Source organism: Mus musculus, chromosome 9 (genome assembly GCF_000001635.26).
Source record: "Mus musculus strain C57BL/6J chromosome 9, GRCm38.p6 C57BL/6J".
Taxonomy (NCBI): Eukaryota; Metazoa; Chordata; class Mammalia; order Rodentia; family Muridae; genus Mus; species Mus musculus.
The window spans coordinates 72,461,667-72,486,991 of record NC_000075.6 but is presented as its reverse complement, the minus strand read 5'-3'; the positions used below and the strand labels follow the sequence as shown (position 1 = coordinate 72,486,991).

The following is a 25,325-nucleotide window of genomic DNA, read 5'->3' as shown; positions in this document are numbered from 1 at the left end:
CACTTGTGATTGCACAGCATTCCTGACACTGTCGAGGCCTGGGCAGTTCTGGAATGCTGAGTGTTCCGAGGGAGCTAAGCTCAGTCCTGGCAGTGTTGTTGTGAGTATTCATGGTTTGTCTTGTTTAACTAGAGAGAGCAGCAAGAAGTGCGAGCCAGGCCTTTCTCAGCACTAACTACATCATGCAAAGAGGAAGGTGGTTCCAGTTCGAGGTACGTAACTTCAGTTCTCAGTTGCGGCTTTCTTTCAGCGGTCCTTGTAAATCTTTAATGTATAAAATCTTTTTGAAAATGTTAATAATTCAAAGAAGAGTATAATATATATGTTGGGCCTTATAAGTTAGATTCAAGGCACGCTCTTAACCTGTTTTATCTCTTGTAACTCTAGGTTTTTTTTTTGTTGTTTTTTTGTTTTAAAGATTTATTAATTATTATTATATCTAAGTACACTGTAGCTGTCTTCAGACACACCAGAAGAGGGCATCAGATCTCATTGCAGATGGTTGTGAGCCACCATGTGATTGCTGGGATTTGAACTCGGGACCTTTGGAAGAGCAGTCAGTGCTCTTAACCGCTGAGCCAACTCTCCAGCCCTCTTTCTTTTTTAAAAAAAGATTTATTATATGTAAGTACACTGTCGCTGTCTTCAGACACCCCAGAAGAGGGCAACGGATCTCATTAAGGATGGTTGTGAGCCACCATGTGGTTGCTGGGATTTGAACTCAGGACCTTCGGAAGAGCAGTCAGTGCTCTTTACTGCTGAGCCATCTCTCCAGCCCTATTTTCTTAACGCAGCTGTTTCAATAGGTGGCTTTTATCATGTGAAATGTGGCATTTGATTATTTTTGAAAATTATTAAAGATGAGAGACAATTCTGTAAAGGGACCATCCATTTCTCTTCAGAGTAGTAATAACTTAGAGATATAGGCCGTGAGTTCTATGATAGGTCTTCAACACCTATGGTTGCTCTGTCAGAAATACAGTAAGGAAACCAGAGTTTAGTTTAACATCCAGCTGCTCTAGTGTGCTGGAAGCAAGGCTGACCACCCAGGCCATTCCAGTCATGCATCGGACAAAACTTCATGTGAGTCAGAGCACTGTCCTGCAGCGCGTCTTGGGAGGGAGTGGGCCAGCAGAGGCAGCATGTCTACTTCACGTCATGGGCAGCTGGCAGATGTTTTTAAAATGCTCTCTGTTTTTATGTTTATTTAATTTTTTTGACTATGTATTTGGGTGAGGATGTCTGTGCATGTGAACGTTACTGTATGTGGGAGCCAGAGGCATTGGGTTCCCTGGAACTGGAGTTGCCCAACTTGGTTGCTGAGAACTGAACTCTGGCCTAGTGCTCTAGCCTCTGACTTCCCTCCAGCCCTGGTAGATGTTTTCAGTTGTGTACGTGTGTGTGGGAGTGTGGGTGTGGAATGGGATGGGCAGTGCAGAAGCATGGTGATGCCTAATGAAATGGTAGGTGTACACTCAAAATAAGGACACTTCGAGATACTTATGTATAATTTTAGAAAGATTTGTGTGTTGTGTGTGAAAAAGGTTACTTTCCATAAATTTAAAATATTTTGAAAACTACTTTTCTAGTATATATGATCTAATTTTATATACTTTCATGTTAAATTGCAAGAAACCTATTCATGGCCAGGTCACTAGGTAACGTCTGATGGAAAGCTGTTTTATTTTGTGTGTCCTCTACTGTGGCCAGTCATTCTAGGGGATATGATGGCATTTCCCTCATGTAGCAATGGATAATAACACAGTGTGCTCCATGATATTAATATCGATGTTCCAGACAGTAGGTCCGGGGCAGGTGAGCTTTCCATGGAGAGGGCCAGGTAGCAAATGTTTTAGGATTTTTGGGCTTAGACAGTCTCTGACACAACTTAGATAGTCTCTGTTGAAGAGTGAAACCAGCATAGGTCATGAGTGGGTGGGCGTCGATGTAGCCGCTGGTGAGCCAGTGTATGTATACACCTACAGAGATGCCTCATCCTAAGCTACAGACACAACTAAGCCGGAGATAAAACGTTAGGAAACAAAGTGGATTTAGATTTATCTGTTCTCTTATTTGATGCCTGTTACTTGATGTCAGTTTAAAATTTTACATGTGAAATCTGTGCCAAATTCAAAGCATTCAACAATGAGAAAGGCAGGCTGGGCCCTACGGTCATGAGTCCATAATGTTAAGAAGAGAGACCCTGACCAAGTGTTCAAGTGCACTTGAATGGTTGTGGTGAGCATGGTTATAAGTAAAAGTGCTGCAGTGGGTTGTTACTAGTGCGTGTCTCTGTGTGTGTGTGTGTGTGTGTGTGCACGCACATGTGTGCACGCATGCCTCTGTGTGTGTGTATGCACATGCATGCATAGACGGAGATCAGAGGACAACCTGTCGGAAGTAGTATTCTCCTTCCACCACGTGGGTGTTGCAGATAAAACTCAGGTGGTCAGGCTCAGTGCATTTATATGCTGAGCCATCTTGCCAGCTCTGACTCATTTAAGAAATGGGTACCCCTTGTTATGATTTACACTAATAAAAACTTGTACATTCCCCTAAAAGGATATTGTCATACCTTCTCTGTAGTGAATTACTTAACCTGAGCACTTTTTACTTGCCATTATTCAAAGTAAATTAATGTCTAGGAACTAGAATCAAAGTGAAATGTAATTCTCTGTGTATATATAATTATTAAAATATATGCATACATCTAGATGTAAGTTACATAGAAATCAACTTATAAATCATGTCACGTTAATGTATTGCTAGCTGGAATTGGAGCAATATTTCCTCTTTAGGATATAATTACTGTTGAATTTCATGGTCTTTCAGCGTAGTATCATGTATTTTAATGTAGTGCTTACTTTTGGTTTGTAGAGATCTGTTGTCATCTGAAGGGACTCATCCATGGACAGAAACCAAGGTATGAAGGCAAACTTTCCATAAATGCAATCACAGTCTGTACAATTTAGGATGTTTAACTAAAAAACAAAACAAAACAAGATTTTTATTTGTGCCACCTCATGCATATGGATGTCAGAGGACAGCGTGTGGAGGCTGGTCCTCCCCTTCCACCATGTAGAATCTGGGGATTGAACTCAGGCCATTACACTTAGCAAGCATCTTATCAGCTATCTTGCTGGTTCCTAGGGTTGATTCATTTGATTGTTTGTTTTTAAAGACAAGTAGGCAAAGAGTATGACTCAGTAAACAGGATGTAAACCTTAGTACTCAGCTGTGATCACTTATTCAGCATTGCTTATAAAGAGATCTTGGGCAATTTCTGTCTTGTAATTTCACTGAGTAATTTGGAGAATAGTGAACAGTTCTAAGGAAGAGACTTTATAGAATTAGGTTATTGAGTCTCCATGAATCATAATCCTTAAAGTCACGCAGGTCCTCATCCAGAAAGCATGGCACAGAGATCCATCAGGAAAGTGGGCTTCCTGGGATCTCCAGGTTTCTATCCACAAGGGAGCTGTAAATTTCAATGCTAGGAAAGGCCTGCTTGCCACATGGTTGGCTAATGAGGGGAGCTGCATTCTATGAATCAAAGCATCCTTATTTAATATTCACTACCTGGCTGATTGCACATGCATCTTTGGAACTCATTTTCTGTATTCCTGATTCTCTTGGTCTGGGTGCTGTTTAGGTCTTTCTTGCATAGTTCTGGGATTCCTGAAAATGCAGTTATATAAAAATACCAATTCTTATTTGTAGCAAAATAACAATTGCATATGTTACAAAATTTTGGGGGCTGGAGAAAAGGCCCAGTGGGGAAGAGCACTGACTGCTTGTCCAGAAGACCCAGGTGCAATTCCCAGGGCATACATGGCAGCTCACAACTCTATAACTCTAGTCTCAGGATATCCGGTGCCCTCTCCTGGCCTCCAAAGACACTGGGCACAATGTGGTACACAGACATATATGCAGGCAAAGCACTCATATCTATAAAAACCAAAAACCAAAACCAATCTGAACAAAATTTCTGTTGTTAGCGATTATTAGACTTTGGCACTGGAGAGATGGCTCAGTGACTAAGAGTGCTGACTGTTCTTCCAAAGGACCTGAGTTCAATTCCTAGCACCCACATAGCAGCTCACAACTGTCTTAACTCTAGTTCCAGGGGATCTAACAGCCTCACATATGTACAATAATGATATACAGATAAAATAAAAAGTTTTAGAAAATCATTTTTTAAAAGATTTATTTATTTATTATATATAAGTACACTGTAGCTGTCTTCAGACACATGAGAAGAGGGCATCAGATCTCATTACAGATGGTTGTGAGCCACCATGTGGTTGCTGGGATTTGAACTCAGGACCTCTGGAAGAGCAGTCAGTGCTCTTAACCACTGAGCCATCTCTCCAGCCTCTAAAAAAAAAAAAACCAAACCATTTTTTAAATGAAGAAATGATTAGACTTTTAGTTAATTATAGTTTCAATTCTTTTTCTCTAGCCAAAGACCAAAAACACTGGTCCTGTAAACAAGATTCAAAACAGACTCCACTCTGCAGATAAAGAAAGGAAAACAAATTCAAGGTACAGCACAGTTTGACACGTTTGAGTCTGCTCTTCTCTCCTGCGGCTCACAGTGTCTGCATTCTCCGTTACGGACTTTCTCTTCTCCCGAGTTCTATAAAGCTCCCACTACAAAGCTACTGCATCATACTCAGTAATGCAGTTAGTAACCAGTCTGTGTTCTCTAAAACAAACTCACTACCTTCTCATACATATTCCTGCCATTCTAATGAGACACTATTGAAACTGGGACTGAGATCTGGGTTTTGTTTAGAGATTTTTTTTAATGTGTGTTTATATGAGTGTTTGCATGAATGTATGCCATGTACGGGCAGGATCCCTCTGAGGTCAGAAAAGGTCAGATTCCCCAGGGTCACCAGCAGTTGTGACCTGCACTTAGGTGCTGGGAGCCAAACCTGGTTCCTCTGCAAGAACCTGCTCCTGACTGGTAAGCTATCTTTCTAGTCCTTGGACCTGGGTTTTTGAGTCATTCTGTCAGGTTCTTGTAAATGGATTAAATTGTCTTCTAGTTCTTTACTTCTTGACAGATGCCATATATTTAGTTTGTGAGATGGATGGAATAGTTCGATATGGTATAAATTAGATTGTGTCAAAATTTTAACTTACAATTTGCTGTTTTTTGTTGTTTTTAAAGATTATGAGACTACCTTTAAGATCATAAACATGTTTTCATGAGACTGGCTTTTTTTTTTTTTTGGTTTTTGGTTTTTGTCTTTTTTAGACAGGGTTTCTCTGTGTAGCCCTGGCTGCCTGGAACTCACTCTGTAGACCAGGCTGGCCTTGAACTCAGAAATCCACCTGCCTCTGCCTCCCGAGTGCTGGGATTAAAGGTGTACACCACCGCCGCCCAGCTTGAGACTGGCTTTTTTTATAAAAGGAAAAGAGTTTGGATGTACCAACCAGTAAGCAATTAAATCTTTGAGTCTACGGTTTACCCAGGCTGGTAATTACATTATAATAATGTGGAAATCTTTATTAACGCTTGTGTCTTTTAATTGCTTCAAAGGGAAAACAATAGAATTGAAGGAGCAGAAGATAGAATTAATAAAAACCAGCCTGAAGAGATCATTGGCTAAACTGCATGTTCCACTGCAGGATTAATGCCCTTGTCCTGGCCTCCCAGTCAGTGTTTAAATAAAGGGGGTGACTGCAAGAGCCTAGGAGCATTTGCTGTCCTGTTAAACATCATCTGGGCTTCAGAGTCACAGACTGGGTGACATCCCAGTGTATTTGACCTGGTCCAGTCTTTCATGCTTTTGGAAGTGAGTTTCATTCCCTAATTCTTTCTCCAGTTAATGTTAAAAGTGAATTCCAACATTTTTTGTCAACTCTGATTCTTGTCAGAGTGTGTTTCCCTACATGGTAAACAAATGTTAGGTGTGAGGACCTGGTCATTCTTTCTCAGGATGGGGTGCCATCACCTGGACAGTTCTTCTCCAGCAGCAAAATTAAAACTCTAGGCTGGGTGTGACCCGTAGCCCTGCGTGTGCCCATCAGAAAGACTGAATGCCTCCTCAGACTCTTAGGACAAAGCACTCGAAAGTCTCCACCGTAGCTGTCATCGTGTTTACACTTTACAACATGTCTGCCTAGTTGTTTTTGGAGCACAGTTCCACCTCCTTCCCACCATTCTGTTTTTGCTCATGTATGCCCGTGTGTTTTATTTCTTAGTGCTAAACTGAAATATCCTGATGCGCAGACTGCCAACGATGTGGCCATCCCAGACGATTTCTCAGACTTCTCCCTTGCCAAGACGATTAGCAGGATTGAAGGGCAGCTGGACGAGGACGGCTTGCCCGAGTGTGCAGAGGACGACAGCTTCTGTGGTGTGAGTAAGGACATTGGCACAGGTAGGTTTTCTTTTCTTCATAGCTTTTCCCTTAACGTTACAGCTACTTAGTTAGAAAAAAGATTTGGGGGGACTATTTCTTTAAAAATGTATCACGATTTATGGATTTGTGTCTAGATAATAATAACGTAGAGTCATGTAAAGGATGGAGGAAGGATGGAGAGTCTAGATGAAGCAAGTTGGCCATCAGTGTTGTTGACCAAGGGTGGCGCGAGTGCACTGAACTTCCCTCTGCTTTCATCTCGGGCGGGTATTTTGTATTGTAAAAAGGCATGACTATAGTATTGTTTGGAGTTTTTTGAAGTTTTCAAGTGAAATTAAAATGTCGTATAGCTTATCAGTGGAATGAAGTTTCTCTGAATTCCTTTTATTTTTATTATGTTGTTGATTATATGTTAAATTGATATATATTTGAAAAGGATAATTTAATTGATTAGCAACACATAAGTAATCAAATGAGTTTTTTAATGAATATAATTTTCTTTCTGATTAATTTAGACTCTGCATGTAACTAGCAAAAGACTGAGGTGTGTGAGGTGTTTTTTTTTATATATAAGACTGAGTTTTTAATTATCTAAAAGTATTGTATTCGTTAGCAGCAGTGCCTCTAAAATTACTGAAATTGTGAGGATCCACCTGTGCTGTTGGGACAAAAACCAGAACAATTGGAATGAGTAAGCATAGTTACTGTGAACTGTCATTTGGCTGTGAAATGAATACGGGTGTGCACTATGGTTAGCTGCGACTCCAATCTGGCTCCCGAGCCCCTCTGTGATAGCAGTGTCTCCATTTGAAAATTAGAGTTTGTCAAATGATGTCTTGAACCTAGCTAATATATCACAAAAGGCTGACAGTATCTGAGGCAGGTGGTCTTTCAGAGCAGCGTTGTTTGAGCTCAATACAAACCAGCAGTCACGTCTCAGCTGTGCTTAGCTGTTCAGCCAGGGTGCCGGACAGTCAGTGGTCACCAAGGTCAGTGGCAGATTCCCTTATTGCTAGGATACATGGCTTGTATGCATTACACTACATTGGAGACCAGCCTCTGCAGAGCTGTCTGAGGCCTGGCTTTTTATGGTTCTTTTGAAGCTTGCACACTTTTTGGCCCATGCTCCTCATTGATGTGGGCTTCCTGTGCAGTCCCAGGGCATTGCTTGTTCCACCCAGGTGCTTGCTTCTCCTGTCAGTGTGTTTTGATTGTTGGGGGTTTAGCAGGAGTGCCTCCCATCTTATTTTCTTGTTTTTAGTTTTAAATGTTTACTACAGATGATCATGAAGTTTATCTCTGAACTTCTGACACTGAAGAGTCCTAACAGGTTGTGTGTGTAATGATGATTAAGCTAATGCTCTAGTTGGTCACAGTGGGAAGCAATTCAGTTATGCGTTTGTAGCATCACCTGACCTAGTCAAGTCCCTGGAACTGGTAGAAGGAAGGACAGTAATGAATCAGGAAGTTGGTTGTTACTCTTCAGATGCCTTCCAGGGTGTGCTGGCCACATGTTTGTTCCTGGAGACAGTCACCCACTGCCCTGTTACAGGACAGAGATGTAGAAATCCAGGACCAGCAACAGGCTTTACCATGAACATGAACATGAACCTGAACCTGAACATGAACCTGAACCGAGACAGTAACACTGTCTCGGTGCCTGCTTCTTCAGTGTGTTTGGCCAGGGAGAGTATCCTGTACTCCAAGAGCTTGCTTGGCATGTCTGGGTTATGGTTGAACTAATGATCTGGAGTCAGTTTGGGGGTACAGACTGTAAGCTATTGAAACTTCATTTTTGCTAGAGAAAATGTTTGTTTCTATCAAATTCTTGGACATTGCCAACCTGAGACTGATATCAATTCTGGTTGATATTTTTTGGATCACTGTAGTAGATGTGAGACCGGTTTGTAAATGCGCAAGAACGCCAGTTTATAGTGTGGTTCTTAGGAGAAGGGGTTTCTGTCTGGTCCCTCTGCCCTTACCCACTCTCCATGGCTGATGTGGCCACCTGTTGCTGTTCTTTTTAGTCTCCTACCTGTGGAGTGTTTAATGTTCACAGTGTTCCTGTCATGGTCTCCTGTTAGACTGTCTACTTTGGCCATATTTTACTTATAAAATATGATCTTTTGATAATTTATACCTTAGATTTGATTTTTTTTTTAAAGCAGTTATGTAATGATTTGACTTCACAGAGGCTCAGATCCGATTTCTAAAGGCCAAGCTCCATGTGATGCAAGAGGAGCTGGACAGCGTTGTGTGTGAGTGCAGTAAGAAGGTAAGCTTGCGTGGCCTCTCACAGCAGTGCGCGGATCGCCTTATTTGGATTACAAGCTATAGTTAAATATCAGATTTGAAAATTATATATGTGTATATATATATGTATATATATACACACATATATATATATCAAACTATTCTGAAATTCTGAATTACCACAAAGCTTATAAAAATATTTTTTGAATATCTCAAAATTGTTAAAATTAGAAATCCTTATTTTCGACTTGCTAGATAAGCTTATTCAATATAAATAATTCAATATAAATGACTTCCATTTCTGATAGTGAGTATGAAATGGGCTTTATTTTTCTCAGCAAATCATGAAAATATCTCATCCAAGACCATCTGAGGCTCTTGTTTTCTGCTGTGTGTTTTGATAGCAGATCTTGTACATTTTTCACATAATTGATAATGTCATTGATTGTAGGAGGATAAAATTCAGGACTTAAAGTCCAAGGTGAAAAATTTGGAAGAAGACTGTGTGCGACAACAGCGAACAGTTACATCCCAGCAATCCCAAATAGAAAAATATAAGAATCTTTTTGAAGAAGCAAATAAAAAATGTGATGAATTACAGCAGCAGCTGTCATCAGTAGAACGGGTAAACATTTTGCCTCGCCTTCTGACCCAGTCTCCAGGACACATTGAAACTATTAGCCGTTCTTGTTAGCCGTTCATTTACTAAGACTTACTGAAAACTCCCCCTTAAACAGAATATTTGACAACTTTTTGAGGTACACATACTGTATTTCACCTTGTAGTAAAGTACGCAGTTCAGTCCGTGGCTTTAGTAGGTTCATGAGTTCATGTAGCTATGACCTCACATAGAACATACTCACATTTTCCAAAAGATGTCTCTTACCCTCCAGTCCTCCCCCCACATCTCCCGCCCTGGGTTCCTGCTGTGTTTATTGTCTCAGTGGCCCTGTCTGTTCCTTCCACACAGTCGCTGGGGTTGATTTCTCTTACTGAACACAATGGCTTTTTTTTTTAACTGTTCAACCATATTACAACACTAATTGTTTCATTCTTCTTTAATTGTGGAGTATACTCTATTTTGTATAACACATTTTGTAATTTATTGTTTGTTTATGTATTTGTTTATCTGGCAATACTGAGGTTGAAGGCAGTGCCTTCCTCTCGCAGGGACAGTTGCCAGCTGCTCTCTAATGACTCACTTCACTTCCGCCAGCAGCAGAGGGTCCAGGCTCTCCACACCCTCACCTGCCCGTCTTCAGTTATCCTTTGACTATAGCATCCCACTGGCATGAGTATACACACACACTTGTATGCATACAGTAAAAATCTTTAATAGAAATCATCTTTATTGGCTGGGTGTGATGACCTATGTCTTTAATCCCAGCACTTGGGATTCAGAGGCAGGTGTTGATCTTGTCATGTGCTGTGTGCTCCTCTGTGGTCTGTCTGTACAGTGACAGGACCAGGCTCTAAGGCTCTTCATGATCCCTTTGCATCCCCTTGTTAGATGCTTGGGTATTGTGTCTAAACTTTTGTAATTCAACTTTGCTGCTTCTTTTTTTTTTTTTAAGCATGTGTTTCCAAAGGCAGAAGTTTTAAATTTTTGGTAAATTGTATATATCATTATATTCAAGTTTTCATTCTGCCCAGAAACTTTTTTTTTTTCCATTTTTTATTAGGTATTTAACTCATTTACATTTCCAATGCTATACCAAAAGTCCCCCATATCCACCCACCCCCACTCCCCTGCCCACCCACTCCCCCTTTTTGGCCCTGGTGTTCCCCTGTACTGGGGCATATAAAGTTTGCAAGTCCAATGGGCCTCTCTTTCCAGTGATGGCCGACTAGGCCATCTTTTGATATATATGCAGCTAGAGTCAAGAGTGCCCAGAAACTTTTGCCTACTCCAAAGCCATGAGAATTTTTCTTTGAAGTATTTTACATAGTCTGTATAAATCAGCATCATATGAGTCATATACATGTGATCTATTTCAAGTGGAGTTTATGTGTAGTATGAAATAAATGTCCATTTTTTTCATGAAGGTAATAACATTGTTGGAAATACTGATTTATCCCCATTTCATTACCATGTCATTGACTGTCAGGCCCAGTTCAAGTAAAACTTTTAAAACAGGTGTAAAATTGAAACCTTGAGATTTCTTTCCCATAACATTTGTCTGACAACATGTGAATTGGTTTTATCTGTTTTCAGGAAGCAGTGTGTCTTCTCTGCATGCTATAAGATTACCAGGACAGACATAGTGTTGGAGCACTTGGATGACAGAGACAGACAGATCTCTGGGAGTTTGAGGCCAGTCTGCTCTAAATAGTGAGACTGATTCCACCCCCAAAAGAGAGTTATCAGTGTATGATTGAAAACACTTGTTATCAAAGTTTTTACCCAGGTTTTCTCTTAGTGAGCTTACTCACATGGAGACATGTCATTTGTTCCTTTGCTGGTCTTCCTCCTTGCTGTCCTTTTCGGATTTCTGAGACGGGAGTTACAAAGTCACCAGCAAACTGAAGGGCAAAGGTTTATGGCGTTCTCGGTGAGACTGCTGGGGGGCAGCTCTGCAGCAGGAGCCGGGAGAGAGCGATGGTTCCCAGCATAGCTGCCTCCCACAAAGCTGTGCGGAAGGGCTGCGCAGCAGATGGCAGCCAGGCGCAGCTTGGTTTGTTTAGAGACCTACATAAGGAGCAGCATGTGTTTTGTTTTGTTTTTCCCTTTAATTACTCAAAGCCACAGAGATGAGTTTCAAAGATGATGTGATATAGCCAAGGAAGAAATGTTTAAAAAGACAAGTGTCTAAAGTGAGCTCTGTCTCTACAGTGATTCCTGGGTGTACTGAGTGCTCTTGGAGGCTCTGGGCCAGCCCGGCCATGTATTGTGTGGGATGCGATAGAGGTGTCAATATTACAAGACAAGCCTGAGTCTTTTTTTTTTTTTTTTTTTTAGATTTATTTATCTATTATATGTAAGTACATTGTAGCTGTCCTCAGACACTCCAGAAGAGGGAGTCAGATCTCGTTACGAGATGGTTGTGAGCCACCATGTGGTTGCTGGGATTTGAACTCCTGACCTTCGGAAGAGCAGTCGGGTGCTCTTACCCACTGAGCCATCTCACCAGCCCACCTGAGTCATTTTTAATATTTAATTATTTATATGCATGTGTATGCCTGCATGCCTGTCCACCAAGGGCATATGGTTGTCTATGGCCAGAATAGGGAATCGGATTCCTGGAACTAGAGTTACAGGCTGTTGCAAGTTGCCTAATATGAGTGTTGGCAGCAAATGTTCTTAATCACCGAGCAATCTTTAAAGCCTTTATGAAGATACTGGTAGTGCCTTTTACATGCAACTATGATGCTGGGACTACAGAAATGAAAACCGTTGATAGCTTTAAAAGTTTGCACTGCAGAGGGAGAAGCAAGCAAGGAAATGGTTTTAGCGCCTGCAGCAGATGCTGTGCTAAACCATTATCAGGATGGTCTAGAAGCCCTCAAGAAAAGGTATCAAATCACATTAGGTAACAGGGGATGTACGGGAGGAGAAAAGTCCATGTCCACAGGGAGAGATGCAAACAGTGCCGTGGAAGCCCCTAATGGAACATGCGTGGTGGGGGAGGGAGTTGTTAACACCGAGTTTATGAGGTGAGGTATTTTCTTCAAACATTAACCGTCCACTTGCAGCAGCTCAATAGCTTAGAATAATTGCACAAATACCCCATACTTTACAAGGTAATGCTGTTTCTGCTCAGGTTGGAGAATCCCAGTGGGGCTAATGTACAGTCCTCCCTTTATCTATTGTTTCTTCAGGCAGTAGACTTGGTCAGTTCTCCAAGAGCACTGTCTATGGGCAAATGATCTCTTACATTGGTCTTTTGGAGGGTTTGCAGAAGGCCTTGAGTGAGCTAGATGTGGAGGCGCATGCCTAGAATCTCAGCGCTCAGGAGGCAGACACAAAAGGCTTGAGAGTTTTAGCCCCTCCTGGGCTACACTGCAAGATCCTGACTCCAGAAAAATTAAGTTTTAAAAGTTGTGCTCCTAAAATAGATATGGAGGATAATTATATAGTGTTTTGAATCAGTAGAAGGAGGCAGAAAATACTAAACAAAAAGAGCAATATTCACTGGAGCTAGAGAGATTGCTCAGTGGCTAAGAACACCAGCTGCTGTTCCAGAGGACCCAGGTTCAATTCCCAGCACTCACATAGCGGCTCACAACCGTCTGTAACTCCAGCTCCAGGAGATCCGATGCCTTCTTCTGGGCTCTGCAGGCACCAGTCATACAAGAGGTGCAGAGACAGCCATGCACGCAGATAAAGCACCCACCCCCCACAAAAACAAAAGGGTAGAAATTTTAAAAATTATAAAGGCAGTCACAAGTACATTTTTAGGTGTCTTTTTCGAATACCCATTTTGGGTGAGAAACCCCTGAGAACTGTGTCTCTTGATGCTTAGCCTGCAGCCCTGTGTGAATGAAAGCAAGAAACACAGAAATGAAATAATGTCAGACATAAAAGGGAACTGACGATATTTCAATACTCCCTATTTTTTAACTGCACAGGAATTAGAAAGTAAAAGAAGATTACAAAAACAGGCTGCCTCAAGTCAGAGTGCCACAGAGGTCCGTCTGAATCGAGCTCTTGAAGAAGCAGAAAAGTATAAAGTGGAGCTGAGTAAACTCAGGCAAACTAACAAGGTATGCAAAACCACACAGCTCCAGGAGTGCTCACTCTTGGGAGGGCTCACCCTTGGGAGTGCTCACCCCCCAGAGTGCTCACTCTTGGGAGTGCTCACTCTTGGGAGTGCTCACCCTTGGGAGTGCTCACTCTTGGGAGTGCTCACTCTTGGGAGTGCTCACTCTTGGGAGTGCTCACCCCCAGAGTGCTCACCCCCAGAGTGCTCACCTCAGGAGTGCTCACCCTCTGGAAGCAGTGGAAACCATTGTTTGTTTACTCGTTGCAGGGAGGGGGTGAGTGGGGTGAGAGATGTGTGGGGTGGGCTGGGGCACACATACCATGGTACTCCTGGGGAGGTCAAAGGACAGCTTCATGGAGTTGGTTCTCTCCTTCTACATTTTCTATGCAGTTGAGGGATCAAACTTAGGTGGCCAAGCTTACACGTTAAGCCTTTACTCACAGAGCCATTTCACCAGCCCAGAAAACAGGACTTTTGAAATTAAAATTCTTCATGTCATGATGAATGTTCATTTTAATAGTAGGACATTTCCACTAGTCAGAACTTTATGGTTTGGCTGTTGTTGTAATTGGGTGACTGCACAACTTTGGAGGGTTTATTCAGATCTTTAGAGTGGCCCATGTTCTATGCCAGATTCTTTCTGAACTTGTGGATAAACAATGGGAAAAGAAAGAATTTTTCATATATCACCTGCTACCTTCTTCTCTGAACCTCAGGTTTCTGCCATTCGTAGGGAGGGGCTGTATTATGGGGCCACAGTTCTGAGCATTGAGCACATAGAGGCTTTTTGTGAAATTCAGACCTTTAGGCCTTGGCCTTGGAGCATCTCCTCAGGTTAGGGTGAGGCAGGAAAATGGCACTCTCATTTTTGGTGGTAACTGTTACAGATGTGTCAGCAGAGTCCTCAGTCAGTGCCTTGATGTCTGCTGCCCTAGAGGAGGTGGACACTGACGTGAGGGCCTTTTGTTGGTTCTATAAAGTGAGTTCTGCATCATCCTGATGGGATTGCTTCCTTAGGACAATCAGTACCTTAACAATGACTTAGAGAGAAGAGCCTCAAACTGAAGGAGGGAACTCAAGTGAGCAGTCGTCATGATGGAAGAAACTGAGATGAAGACAACTCATTATCTGTACTTAAAGGATAGAAGAACCTTTAAGTTGACCTCTGAGCAGTTGCAGAAGCTAAAAAAGCACTTGGAGACAGACCATTACCCTAAGAAGGAAACTCTGCAGGCCTTGGCTGAGGAGCTCATACTGTGGAAAGAAGTCATCAGATCCTGGTTCTTCACTCAGCATCAAAGAGAGATGAGGCACAGATGGTTTTTAATGGGCTACAAGGGTTGGATAACGCACTGTCACTACTGTACAACAAGAAGGACTGCCAGGCAGAAGAACTCCAAGGAGTGTCCTCAGAATGGCGTTGGACTCCCCGAAGCGTTGGAAGCCTTAAAGAGGCTCAAGCTCTCTTCTGGTTACCAAAGCAGAGATGGCATGTCACAGGATTTCTGACTTTTCAACTTCTTTGTTGGGGCAGGTGTCTGTCTATGGAAGAAGGTACATTAATAATAAAGCTTGCGCCGGGCGTGGTGGCGCATGCTTTTAATCCCAGCACTCGGAAAGCAGAGGCAGGCAGATTTCTGAGTTCGAGACCAGCCTGGTCTACAAAGTGAGTTCCAGGACAGCCAGGGCTAAACAGAGAAACCCTGTCTCGAAAAACCAAAAAAAAAAAAAAAAAAAAAAAGCTTGCATTCATAGAAAAAAACAAAACAAAACAAACAATGACTTAGAAACCGCCTCGTTTCATAGCTGATGGTGCATTCTGAATTTTCTCAGTAACACTGGCTAGAAACAGAGACCTTGGCTAGTCTTCTGACACAAGTACCAGGAGCCAGCATACGGCACCTTAACTAGAGAATTTCAGTGAGTCCATCTGAGGCCCCTCATGCTGCGGGACCGCTTGTTCCACGTTCAAAGGTCATCAGAGATGATCTAACAGAGATAAGTCATCCTCGAGTACCAACACTCAGCACGCTGTTCAGATAAGAAAGTCAAGGAGAGTAACTTGCTGATTTAGTTGTTGGTTTGATTCCCCCCCCCCCCGCCCCCCATGTTAGGAAAATAGAAAGGGAAACTGGCTTCTTGGCAACAGGTAACTTTCCTTGTATCTAGCAATCTTGAAAATTCAAGTAATAAAACCTTGGTATATGAAAAAGTGGATATGTGCAAGGTTGACACAACTTATTTCAAATTTCAAAAGCTTTTAGTGAGACCTCATCTCAAAACCAGAGAAAAGACTTTCGACTCTTTTACCTATTTGCATATTTTTAGGATTTGTCACTGGGGATGTTTAGGCTCCACAGTGGCTTTGTTTTTTCTTAGCATCTAATCTGTGTGTATGTATTCTCTGGTGAGACCTTTATATCTTCTTCTTTTTAGACATGTGATTAGGTAAATTAAAACTTTCAGGTCCTTATGTTTAAAACATGACAAGAAAATAGTAAGGTTTCCTTAAAATGGAACAAGATTCTCTCACAGTCATCAGAAAGTTAAAGATTTGTTTTTAAAATAATGACAAAGTTATTTTCCACAGATGCTAGGAAACAGAAAATTGGGTTTTAAGGTAAAGGTAACCTTTTGAACTGAAGTCAGTCAGCCTAAACCAGATGAAGGGCTACAGGGATCTTTATTATTATTATTATTATTATTATTATTATTATTTATTTTAGTGTAAGGCTGTGGTGTGTGTGTGTTATATGTACAAATGTATATACACACATGTGTATTGAAGGCCAGAGGTTGACTCTGGGGCCAGGGTTGACACTCCATCTTCTTCAATCACTCTGCCTTATTTGTTGAGACAGGGTCTTGTACTGAACCAAGAACTGCCCCGTTCCTTTAATCAACCCGAATAGACTGCTCCAGGATTGCACGCATAGGCAATGATTTACATGGGTGCCAGGGGTCCAGACTATGGTCCTCGTACTTATCCAGTGACTCAATCCAAGCCCTCTCTGGATGCTTCTCTTTTCCCTTCTCTTCTCTTTTTCTTCTTCTTCTTTTTCTCTTTTTCTTTTTTGAGACAGGGTATCTCTGTGTAACAAGCCCTGGCTGTCCTGTACTCCTTTTTTGTAGACCAGGCTGGCCTCAAACTCACAGAGATCCGCCTGCCTCTGCCTTCCAAGTGCTGGAATTAAAGGGGTGTGCTACCATGCCCAGCCTCTCTGTAATCTTAACTGTTCCTTCATGGCTTGTTTATGATTGTGTCCTCCAAGTCTGGATAGTTGTCACTGTGGAACCTTCTGAGGGAAGGAGTTGTCAAATATTAGAAGCAGGATATTTGATGAAACGGTTGTTTGAAATTTGGAAGCAAAGTCCTTGTTACTTCATTTAGAAAGTGATAATTTCTGATTCCTTAACAATTCACTTAGAAATATTTCAGAGGTCCTTTTAGGTACTATACCACCCAGAGGTCTATTGGAGGTTGTAGATAGATAGAGTCAAGAATCAAATGTAGTCCTTGCATGAATATACCCAAGTTGATGGAGTGCAGAAATTGGATACTTAGGTTAGCAGCCAGGCAAAACTAGTCATGCACTTGAATTAGTCCATGAGGCAGAAGCTGTGGAGGGAGCATGGTGTTCTGAGCAGGTAGCCAGACCATGGCATTTGCTTCCTAAATGTAATCTAAGGTTATACTGGAATCATCAGTAGCAGTTAGGCGCCAAGAGAAAAGATTATGAACAGAAGAAATAGTGTGTAGAAATGGCTGTGTGGCAAGAAAGAAGAGGAAGGCAATCATAGATGTGAAGGAGGCCGTAGGAGACAAGCCATGAACATTAGAGAGGACAGAAGTCGTTCACATGACTCACTGGGCCACGGCTGAGGCTTCTGGAACTCATTCGCAGAGCAGGGCAGATTAACTGTAGTTGCTCTGTAGAGAGGGAATGGTTGCAGAGGGCACAAATGAATGCAGGTGGGCTGGTTAACTAGAATACAGGCAAAGTGAGAGATAGTGTAGGCTGGGCTGATTGTAGCAAAAATGGAAATGATTTGAGTATCAAAAATTGCATGTAAGAGAGAAAATCACAGGATATGGGCTTTGTAAGGGAGAAGCCTGAGGTATTTTTTTAAAGGATTTATTTATTTTTAAGATTTTATTTATTTATTATATATATGTAAATACACTGCAGCTGACTTCAGACACCACAGAAGAAGGCATCAGATCTCATTACAGATGGTTGTGAGCCAGCATGTGGTTGCTGGGATTTGAACTCAGGACCTTCAGAAGAGCAGTCAGTGCTCTTAACCGCTGAGCCATCTCTCCAGCCCCAAAAGATTTATTTTTAATTAAGTGCATGTGTGTAAGTCTGTGGGTGGGGGTTTTATGCACATGAGTTCAGGTGGCTGAGGAGACCAGATGAGACTATTGGATCCCTGGAGCTGGAGTTAACTACAGGCTGTCTTGAGTTTCCCGATGGAGGTGCTGGGAACTGAAGTCGGGTCTTTTGCAAGAGCAGTGCAGTCTTAGCCACTTATCCACTTACTAGCTCAGGATTGTTTGTTTGTTTGTTTAACACGGTGCTGCCATTACTAAAATAAGGAAGTCTTGAATAGTTTTAGAGAAGGACAGTTGTGGTACATGTCAGTAGGCAAATAGTGAAGATGAGCAGGAGGATTGCAAATTTGAGAACTGAGGAACAAACTTTATGAATAATTTTGACATTGTATTGTTAGAGCTATGCTGAGGAATCTGAGATGGGCGGTCACGACTTACGAGTCTGCAGGAGCAGCAGCTAAGTGGGAGGCACAGGGGTGGCATAAAGTGGCCGCTGCGGTTGAGCATCGCTGAGGTGCGGTTCTGTGAGAACTGTTCTTGTGCGCCACGTCAACAGCTGAGGGTCACCTTAGACATGCTTGTGGATGGTGCTTAGTGAGGAGGCTGAGGTCTGTAAGGGACTAAAAGTGAGCAAAATGAGGAAACGAGTGAATGCATGTGAGTGAGAAAGTGGATCTAGAGAGAAACACAAAGTTGACTTTATTTGTTTAATGATGTAATTGAAACATGGTGAAATGTAGATTGTATATGTATAGTTTGGATCTTGGCTCTTACATTTTCATTGCCCAGAAAGATCCTATGCCTTGTCCAGGTCCTTTTTAGAGGTCCCACTGTGCTGACTGCCCTTCCTGACCTAAACACAAGTCTCACTGCTGGGCTCGGGACTGGAAGCTTGCACTCAGCAAAGAGTGGGGACTGACCCGCGCTGGGAAGGCTTTTCTTCCACCCATCTTATTGATGAGCTATCAGTCACCCATCTTATTGATGAACTTTCAATCAGTTACTCTTGTCAAAGAACGAGCTTTTGTTTTTACTTGAGTCTGTTTTCTGTGTCCCTGACAACTCCCTTTCACTTCTGCTTTCTTGTTTGGGTTTGAATTTGCTCTTTTGTCTCTAGCTGAAGTTGCACCTTAGAGCATTGATTTTAAATTTTGTTTTCTAAAGCATTTAAAGCTACATTTGCTTTTAAAATGATACTCTACATCTGTCTAACAATTTCTGGCCTGTTTTAAGTATATATTTCATACTTTCAAGATATAACTAGTGTAGCATAAGCCTGCACATGCTTGGAGTGAAATGTGATTGAGTTTGACAGTTAGCGTTTGGGACTGAGACAGGAGCCGCCATGTTCAGGCAGCACACAGTGATGCTCCACTAGGACATTGCCATTAAACTGGTTTCACACAGATCATAGTTTACTCAGTTCCCTTCCTACTGTGCCCTGTTTCTCCTCATTTACTGTCCCCTTCCTCCCTTCAAGCAGCTTCCAGTTTGCTTGAATATCATACAAATGCATATGCAAACCTAGAGTCTCCATGAGAGAAAGCAGCAATATCGTCTGAGTCTGGTCTGTTTCACTTGTTCTGACGACATGCAGTTGCGTGCGTCTTCCTGCAGATGGCATGCTCTCATCCGTCTATACTGTCTCCCTTTGCCTTTACCCACGCAACTGCCAACTTAGATTCCTTCAGATAGATATCCAGTGTGGTACATGTGGGTCACATGGTAAATAAATGTTTGTCTCTTCAGAAACCTTCATATTGCCTTCCCAGTTTCCATTCCCACCAGCTAGTGAATAAGCCGCTCTTCCCCGCGTCCTCACCAGCACTGGTCTTGATGGTGTCAGTTCTGACTGGGTGAGATGGGATCCCTGTGTAGTTTTCATAATAATGCGATTTGAGATTTTCAGACTGTAAGTTTTTTGCATTATTTATAGATTCTAGATATTTCTGCCCTTTCAGGTATCAGATGGCTAGATCTGTAAGAAAAATTACTTATTTTATGTATGCTTGAGTATATGTAAATACCATGTGTGTACAGGTGTCCACGGAGGTCAGGAAAGGGTGTCAGATATCTTGCACCTAGACTGCAGGTGGTTGTGAGCCCACATATGAATTCTGCGTACTGAACCCAGATCCTGTGCAAGAGATCTCAACCTTTGAGCCATCTCTCCAGCTCCATTTTCTGTAGTTATTTAAAGTATATAAGCGATACCCAATCTGCCTTTTTTTCCTTCATTCTCTATGTTGGGTTCAATTTCTTTTTTCTTTTTGAGACAGGGTTTCTCTGTGTAGCCCTGCTGTCCAGGAACTCACTCTGTAGACCAGGCTGGCCTCGAACTCAGAAATCTGCCTGCCTCTGCCTCCCAAGTGCTGGGACTAAAGACGTGTGCCACCATTGCCTGGCCAACTTCTTTTTTCAATTTTTTTCTTTTGTTAATTTTTCCACATGGACATGGAAACTGCACTGAAGCTTTTCCTTCTGTCTACTGGAAGAACTTACCTGGAAACTTTATTGCGTGTATTCTGTTGGCTACTTCCCACAAATTGGATTATTTTAAAATTTTTCATTATGCTATTTAAAACACTGATTTTCCTTCTGTTTTCTCCTTGAACACAAACATTACTTAGAAGTTTGCCACTCAGAACCCAAGGAGCTAAAGGGATCTGCAACCCTATAGGTGGAACAACATTATGAACTAACCAGTACCCCGGAGCTCTTGACTCTAGCTGCATATGTATCAAAAGATGGCCTAATCGGCCATCACTGGAAAGAGAGGCCCATTGGACACGTAAACTTTGTATGCCCCAGTACAGGGGAACGACAGGGCCAAAAAGGGGGAGTGGGTGTGTAGGGGAGTGGGGGTGGGTGGGTATGGGGGACTTTTGGTATAGCATTGGAAATGTAAATGAGCTAAATACCTAATAAAAAATGGAAAAAAAAAAGAAAAAAATGAAAGACGAATATCTGAAAGTCAAAAAAAAAAAAAAAAACAAAGAAGTTTGCCACTCTGTTTCCACATCTGAGGGGATCTCCCTCCCCCTCCAGATACCTTTCTCGGAGATTTCAGGTTAATCTCATCATGGATAGAGCACATGGTCTTTATAGATTTGTGCAGGCTTGTTTTATGATCCATAATATGGCTTAAGTTGGTAAATGTTAGTTTCATGTGCTTTCTGCCTTTGCTGGATGGAGTAGTCCTCCGATGTCAGCCACGTAAAGTTGCGTGACAGTTGCTGTGTGTGGCACCATCACAACTTTCTGTGTATTTACATCCGTGAGTAAAGGAGGAATATAAAGGAAACTGTGGCTATGTTAGCTTCCTCTTCAGCCTTATCTGCATCTACATCCTGTTTGTCAGGGCTGCCACTAGAGAGAACATTGGTGTCTTCTTGGTGAATTGGCCACTTTGAAAATAACTGTTTTCTTCCCAGATGTAGCCTGTGCTCTGTGAAGCCTTGATGTTCCAGCAGCTTGAACTCTGCTCAGCTGATGTCACCTCTGCCATGTCTCCTGTCCTTTCCCTGTTCACTGCTCTATGACTTGTAGATTACAGAGCTGAGGTTGGCTTTTATGACTCAGCTCTCTTAATATTATTTCTTATATGGACGGCCTGTCTGTTACCACAGAATTCCTTCCTGGCTCATTTGCACTTTTTTTTGTGCATGTCAGTATTTGTTACGAATCTTTAACTTACCATTATCTGTATTCAGATAACACAGAATTTCACAGATAACCTACAAAACTTTCAGCAGCTATCATACCCTCCTCATTATTGCATTATTTTTTATTATGGTTAACTATACATAGAATTTACACTCTTTTTACACATTTTTAAGTGTAAAATCTTTATTATGGTTTTGCAGTCTGCCTTTGTGCTTCTCATTATGGAAAAGTGGGAACGCAGTAGCCCCAGGCTCCCAGGCCCCTGCAGCCACTATTCAGTTTCTGATCCTGTGAATCTGACGTCTGTACGTGCCTCATTGCTGAGTAAAATCACATAGTTTTCTTTTTGATTAGCTTTGTTTGTTTGTTTGTTTGTTTTGTTTAAAACAGTGTTCTCGGGGTTGTTCCATCTTTTCAACTTTAACTTCTTTGGAAGGCTCAATAAAACTCGGACCTGCTCTTTGTTTTTCTTCTCTCGGTGGGCACTTGGGTTGTGTGCTCTTGGGTGCTATCTGGAGTGCCTAGACCTGATCAGAGGTGAGGATCATTTGGTTTCAGTAGCATCTGTGCCATTTCACATTTCCACTTGTAGAAATGGCCAAGTGTCCCCATATCATCAACATGAGTCATTTTGATTTTTATTGATACCAGTCATCCTAGTGGGTTTTGATTGCTTCATTGAGGTTTTAATTCCCACATCCTTAATTATAAGTAATGTGTTCAGCATCTTGTATTTAGTAACTATTTGTTCATCTTTAAAGAAGCATCTGGTCAAGTCCTTTGTTAATTTTTACATTTTATTGTATATTCAGGACATTAAGCCTGTGCCTATGTGGCTTGTAAATATTTTCTCACAGTCAGCAGACTGCCTGCCTTTTCACTGTTTATTGTGTCCCCTGTGGCCTTTGTGGGATAAAGTCCAATTTATTTTCTTTTGGTGTCATCTAAATCCAGTGTCATTAAGAGTTTTATACCTTCAGCCTTTTTAATCAAAGTGTTTATTCCATTCAGCGTGCGCGCGCACACACACACACACACATGCACACGCATGTATCTGGAGTATATACTATTTTTGCAGAGGACTCAAGTTCAGTTTCCAGCAGCTTCTAGCCAGCTATAACTCAAGTTCCAGGGGGACTGACACCTTCTTCTGACCTTTTGGCACCCAGCATGTCTGCAGTGCACAGACTCCATGGAGACAAAACATTCAAACATAGGAACAACACTAAAAACATAGAAAAATAAACACAAGAAGACAAGAGAAAATTAAATATAGGTAAATGGCATGGACCTCTCATAAACCCTCACATATACAGGTGTCAAGCAATCAGGAAAAGATAGTCTCTTGAAAAATGGTACGAGGAAACCCCGCAGCCTGTGTGTGTGTGCGCATGCGCGTGTGTGTGCGCCAGTGTTTATTGCCAATGATACACTTCCAATTATTCTAATATATAAATATTTGATTTGTTTTGAGCTGCCCAATATTAGTCTGTGAAAGGAACCCTTTTGTCTGTTGCTTTTGTAGCCTACAGGTTTGCTGAATCCATTTCTTGGTCATCATGATTTTCTTAGAAATCCTTAGGGATTTCCACAGCTGCAGTCTTGTCCTCTATGAGGAGTTGTCTTCCTCTCCATTGTGGATGTCATTTGTTCTGTCCCAGTTGCTTGGGTGATGTCTTCTAGTGCTACATTCAGCAGAAGTGATAGAAGCTGCTGCCTTTGCCTCAATGCTGACCAACACTGAAGCTTTCAGTCCTCACCACCTGTGTGTGTGAGCTGAGGGCTTTTTGTCATACAGTCCTTTTTATTGCTGTGAAACCAGCTGAAATGGCCACTCTGTGATTCCTGGTTTCATGTACTTCAGTCCTCCTTTTTTTTTTTTTTTTTTTGCCACTGCACCTAAAGGTTTGTTGATAGTCCACAGAGCAAACTTTGTTTCTTTGATCTATTAATTCACTTATATATGCTCTCAAATTTACCATTTACATTCCTGCTAGCTTCAGGGGTCTCCTTGCTCTTAGGAAAGGTTGGGCTGGTTTGAGCTCATCTGATCTTCGTTGTGTCACCGTGTGAGTATCCCGCCCGTGAGTGTCCTATTCTCTCCTGTAGGTGCTGGTGCTTGAGTAATTTTGTAAAATTTTTTGAAAATTGGTAGTTTGAGGTTTTGGTCCTTGGTGTCCCCAACAAGCTTACATTGAAGGCTTGCTTGATCCCTGTGTCTGCATTACTGGGCAGTGGTAAAACTTTTAGAAGATGGGCCCTGGTGGAAAGACATTAGGCCATTGAGGGGTGTGGCCTTGAAGGAAATATTGGGAACTGAGCCCTTTTCTTCCCTTTGCTTCCTGGCTTCTTTAAAGCCCAATGTCCTCTGCTGTGTGCTTTCACGATGACAGACTGCTCCTCAGGCCTAAGGCACTGGGCCCAGGGAACGTGGGCAGAAACTGCTGAGGCTGAGCAAAGCAAGCCTCCGGCAGGTTGTCTCGGGCATTTTACTATAGGCCAGAAAGCTGCCTCAGTGTGTGCTTAGTTTACACATATTTAATTTCTAGCTTCAATTTATGGTTACAGAAGACACTGCATGGTTCCAGTCTCCCTAAACTTGTTAAAAATTATGATCTACCATGATTTACTATGGAAAATGACCTGGTTGCATTTGAGAAAACTATATTCCCTTATTGTTGGGAGGAATATCTTTCTTAGTTCCAACTTATCTGCAGTCCCCCGTTTCCTTATTGATCTGTCTGGTGACCATGCATGATTGAAAGTAAGATACCGAACTTTCTGCATTTATTGTAGTGATCTCCCTTTGAATCTTTTCATTTTTGCTTCTTAGGTTTAGTCATGCTGATGTTTGATACACATGTAATTATCACAGATTGGAGAACAGACCCTTTTGCCATTATGTAATCATCTTGCCTCTTCCTAAGTCTGACTGAGGAACAACTGTACAGTCATGCAATGGAAAGAGGCTGATTTCTTTTGGCTACTATTTCTGTGGATTATCTTCTTCCATCCCTCACATGTCTTTAGAGATAAACCTGAACACAAGATGCCTGGTTTCCTCTTTTAAGAAGTGTGTGTGGAATCTTAGCTCCTTCTGCTGTCTTACTCCTTTTGTGAAACCTTCTCTTCAGTACGGCAAACACAGAACCTTCCTGGACCTAGTAACTTCTACTGTTCCATCTTTTCTGAGAGTTCAGATTTGGTGTCCTTGTTATTGCTGCGGATGAGTTCTCTGACCAGCTCTGTAGAATAAGTCTTTCACAGGCTTCTGAGACTCTCACTCCAGACATAATACTTCTGTCTGCCAGTGCTTTAAAGAAAGTGTGTGGGTAAAATGTGGGGCTCGTTCTTGGATCTCCAACTCGATGCAGTATCTCACAGTCCTGTTCTCTGTCTCGAGCCCAGCAGGACCACTGTAAACCTGTACAGTGGAAAGTCTTGCTAGGAATGATAGTGGAATATGTGGCTCTTACCTCAAACGACCATACCATGTGCAAATTCTGCTACTGAAAAGTCTTATGTTCTGTCAAGTTTAGGTTTATAGATTTTTTTAGAATTGAAAGTTAATTTTAAAAATATTTTTAAAGAGCTGACTGAAATTATTTAGTAATATAAAGAACAATGTTATATTTCAACTAAAATTTTTTTTATTTGCTTTCATAGGATATTACAAATGAAGACCATCAAAAAATTGAAGTGTTGAAATCAGAAAACAAAAAACTAGAAAGACAAAAAGGAGAATTAATGATAGGGTTCAAGAAGCAGTTGAAATTGATTGACATTTTGAAAAGGCAGAAGGTGAGTCTAACAATAGACGCTGTATCTCAGATACACTACAGACAGACCGTTCTGCCAAAAAGTTTGTTTTTACTTTGCTTATAATCTTACACATAAAATTGTATCTAAAGATGCACTGTATACGTGTGAAGTCACATCTGTGTAATACATAGTGAGGTTCACTGGTTTAAAACACACGCACGCACGCAC

At 41.7% G+C, this 25,325-nt stretch overlaps 1 protein-coding gene across 10 annotated transcripts in view; it reads left to right on the top strand.

The window, feature by feature from the left end:
* Positions 1–25,325, top strand: part of Tex9 (testis expressed gene 9) — a 52,891-nt gene that overhangs the window by 23,954 nt on the left and 3,612 nt on the right. For 2 of the 10 annotated variants that reach the window (NM_009359.4, XM_030244237.1), the window contains 8 exons: positions 133–212; positions 2,878–2,923; positions 4,463–4,545; positions 6,217–6,395; positions 8,570–8,652; positions 9,082–9,255; positions 13,200–13,334; positions 25,002–25,136. In NM_009359.4, the coding sequence (NP_033385.2) occupies positions 133–212; positions 2,878–2,923; positions 4,463–4,545; positions 6,217–6,395; positions 8,570–8,652; positions 9,082–9,255; positions 13,200–13,334; positions 25,002–25,136 (915 nt within the window). Of the gene's footprint in view, positions 1–132; positions 213–2,877; positions 2,924–4,462; positions 4,546–6,216; positions 7,069–8,569; positions 8,653–9,081; positions 9,256–13,199; positions 13,335–25,001; positions 25,257–25,325 lie in introns of those variants that run through there. The other 8 variants (XR_001778850.2, XR_003947844.1, XM_030244238.1 and 5 more) reach the window with 8 other exon arrangements.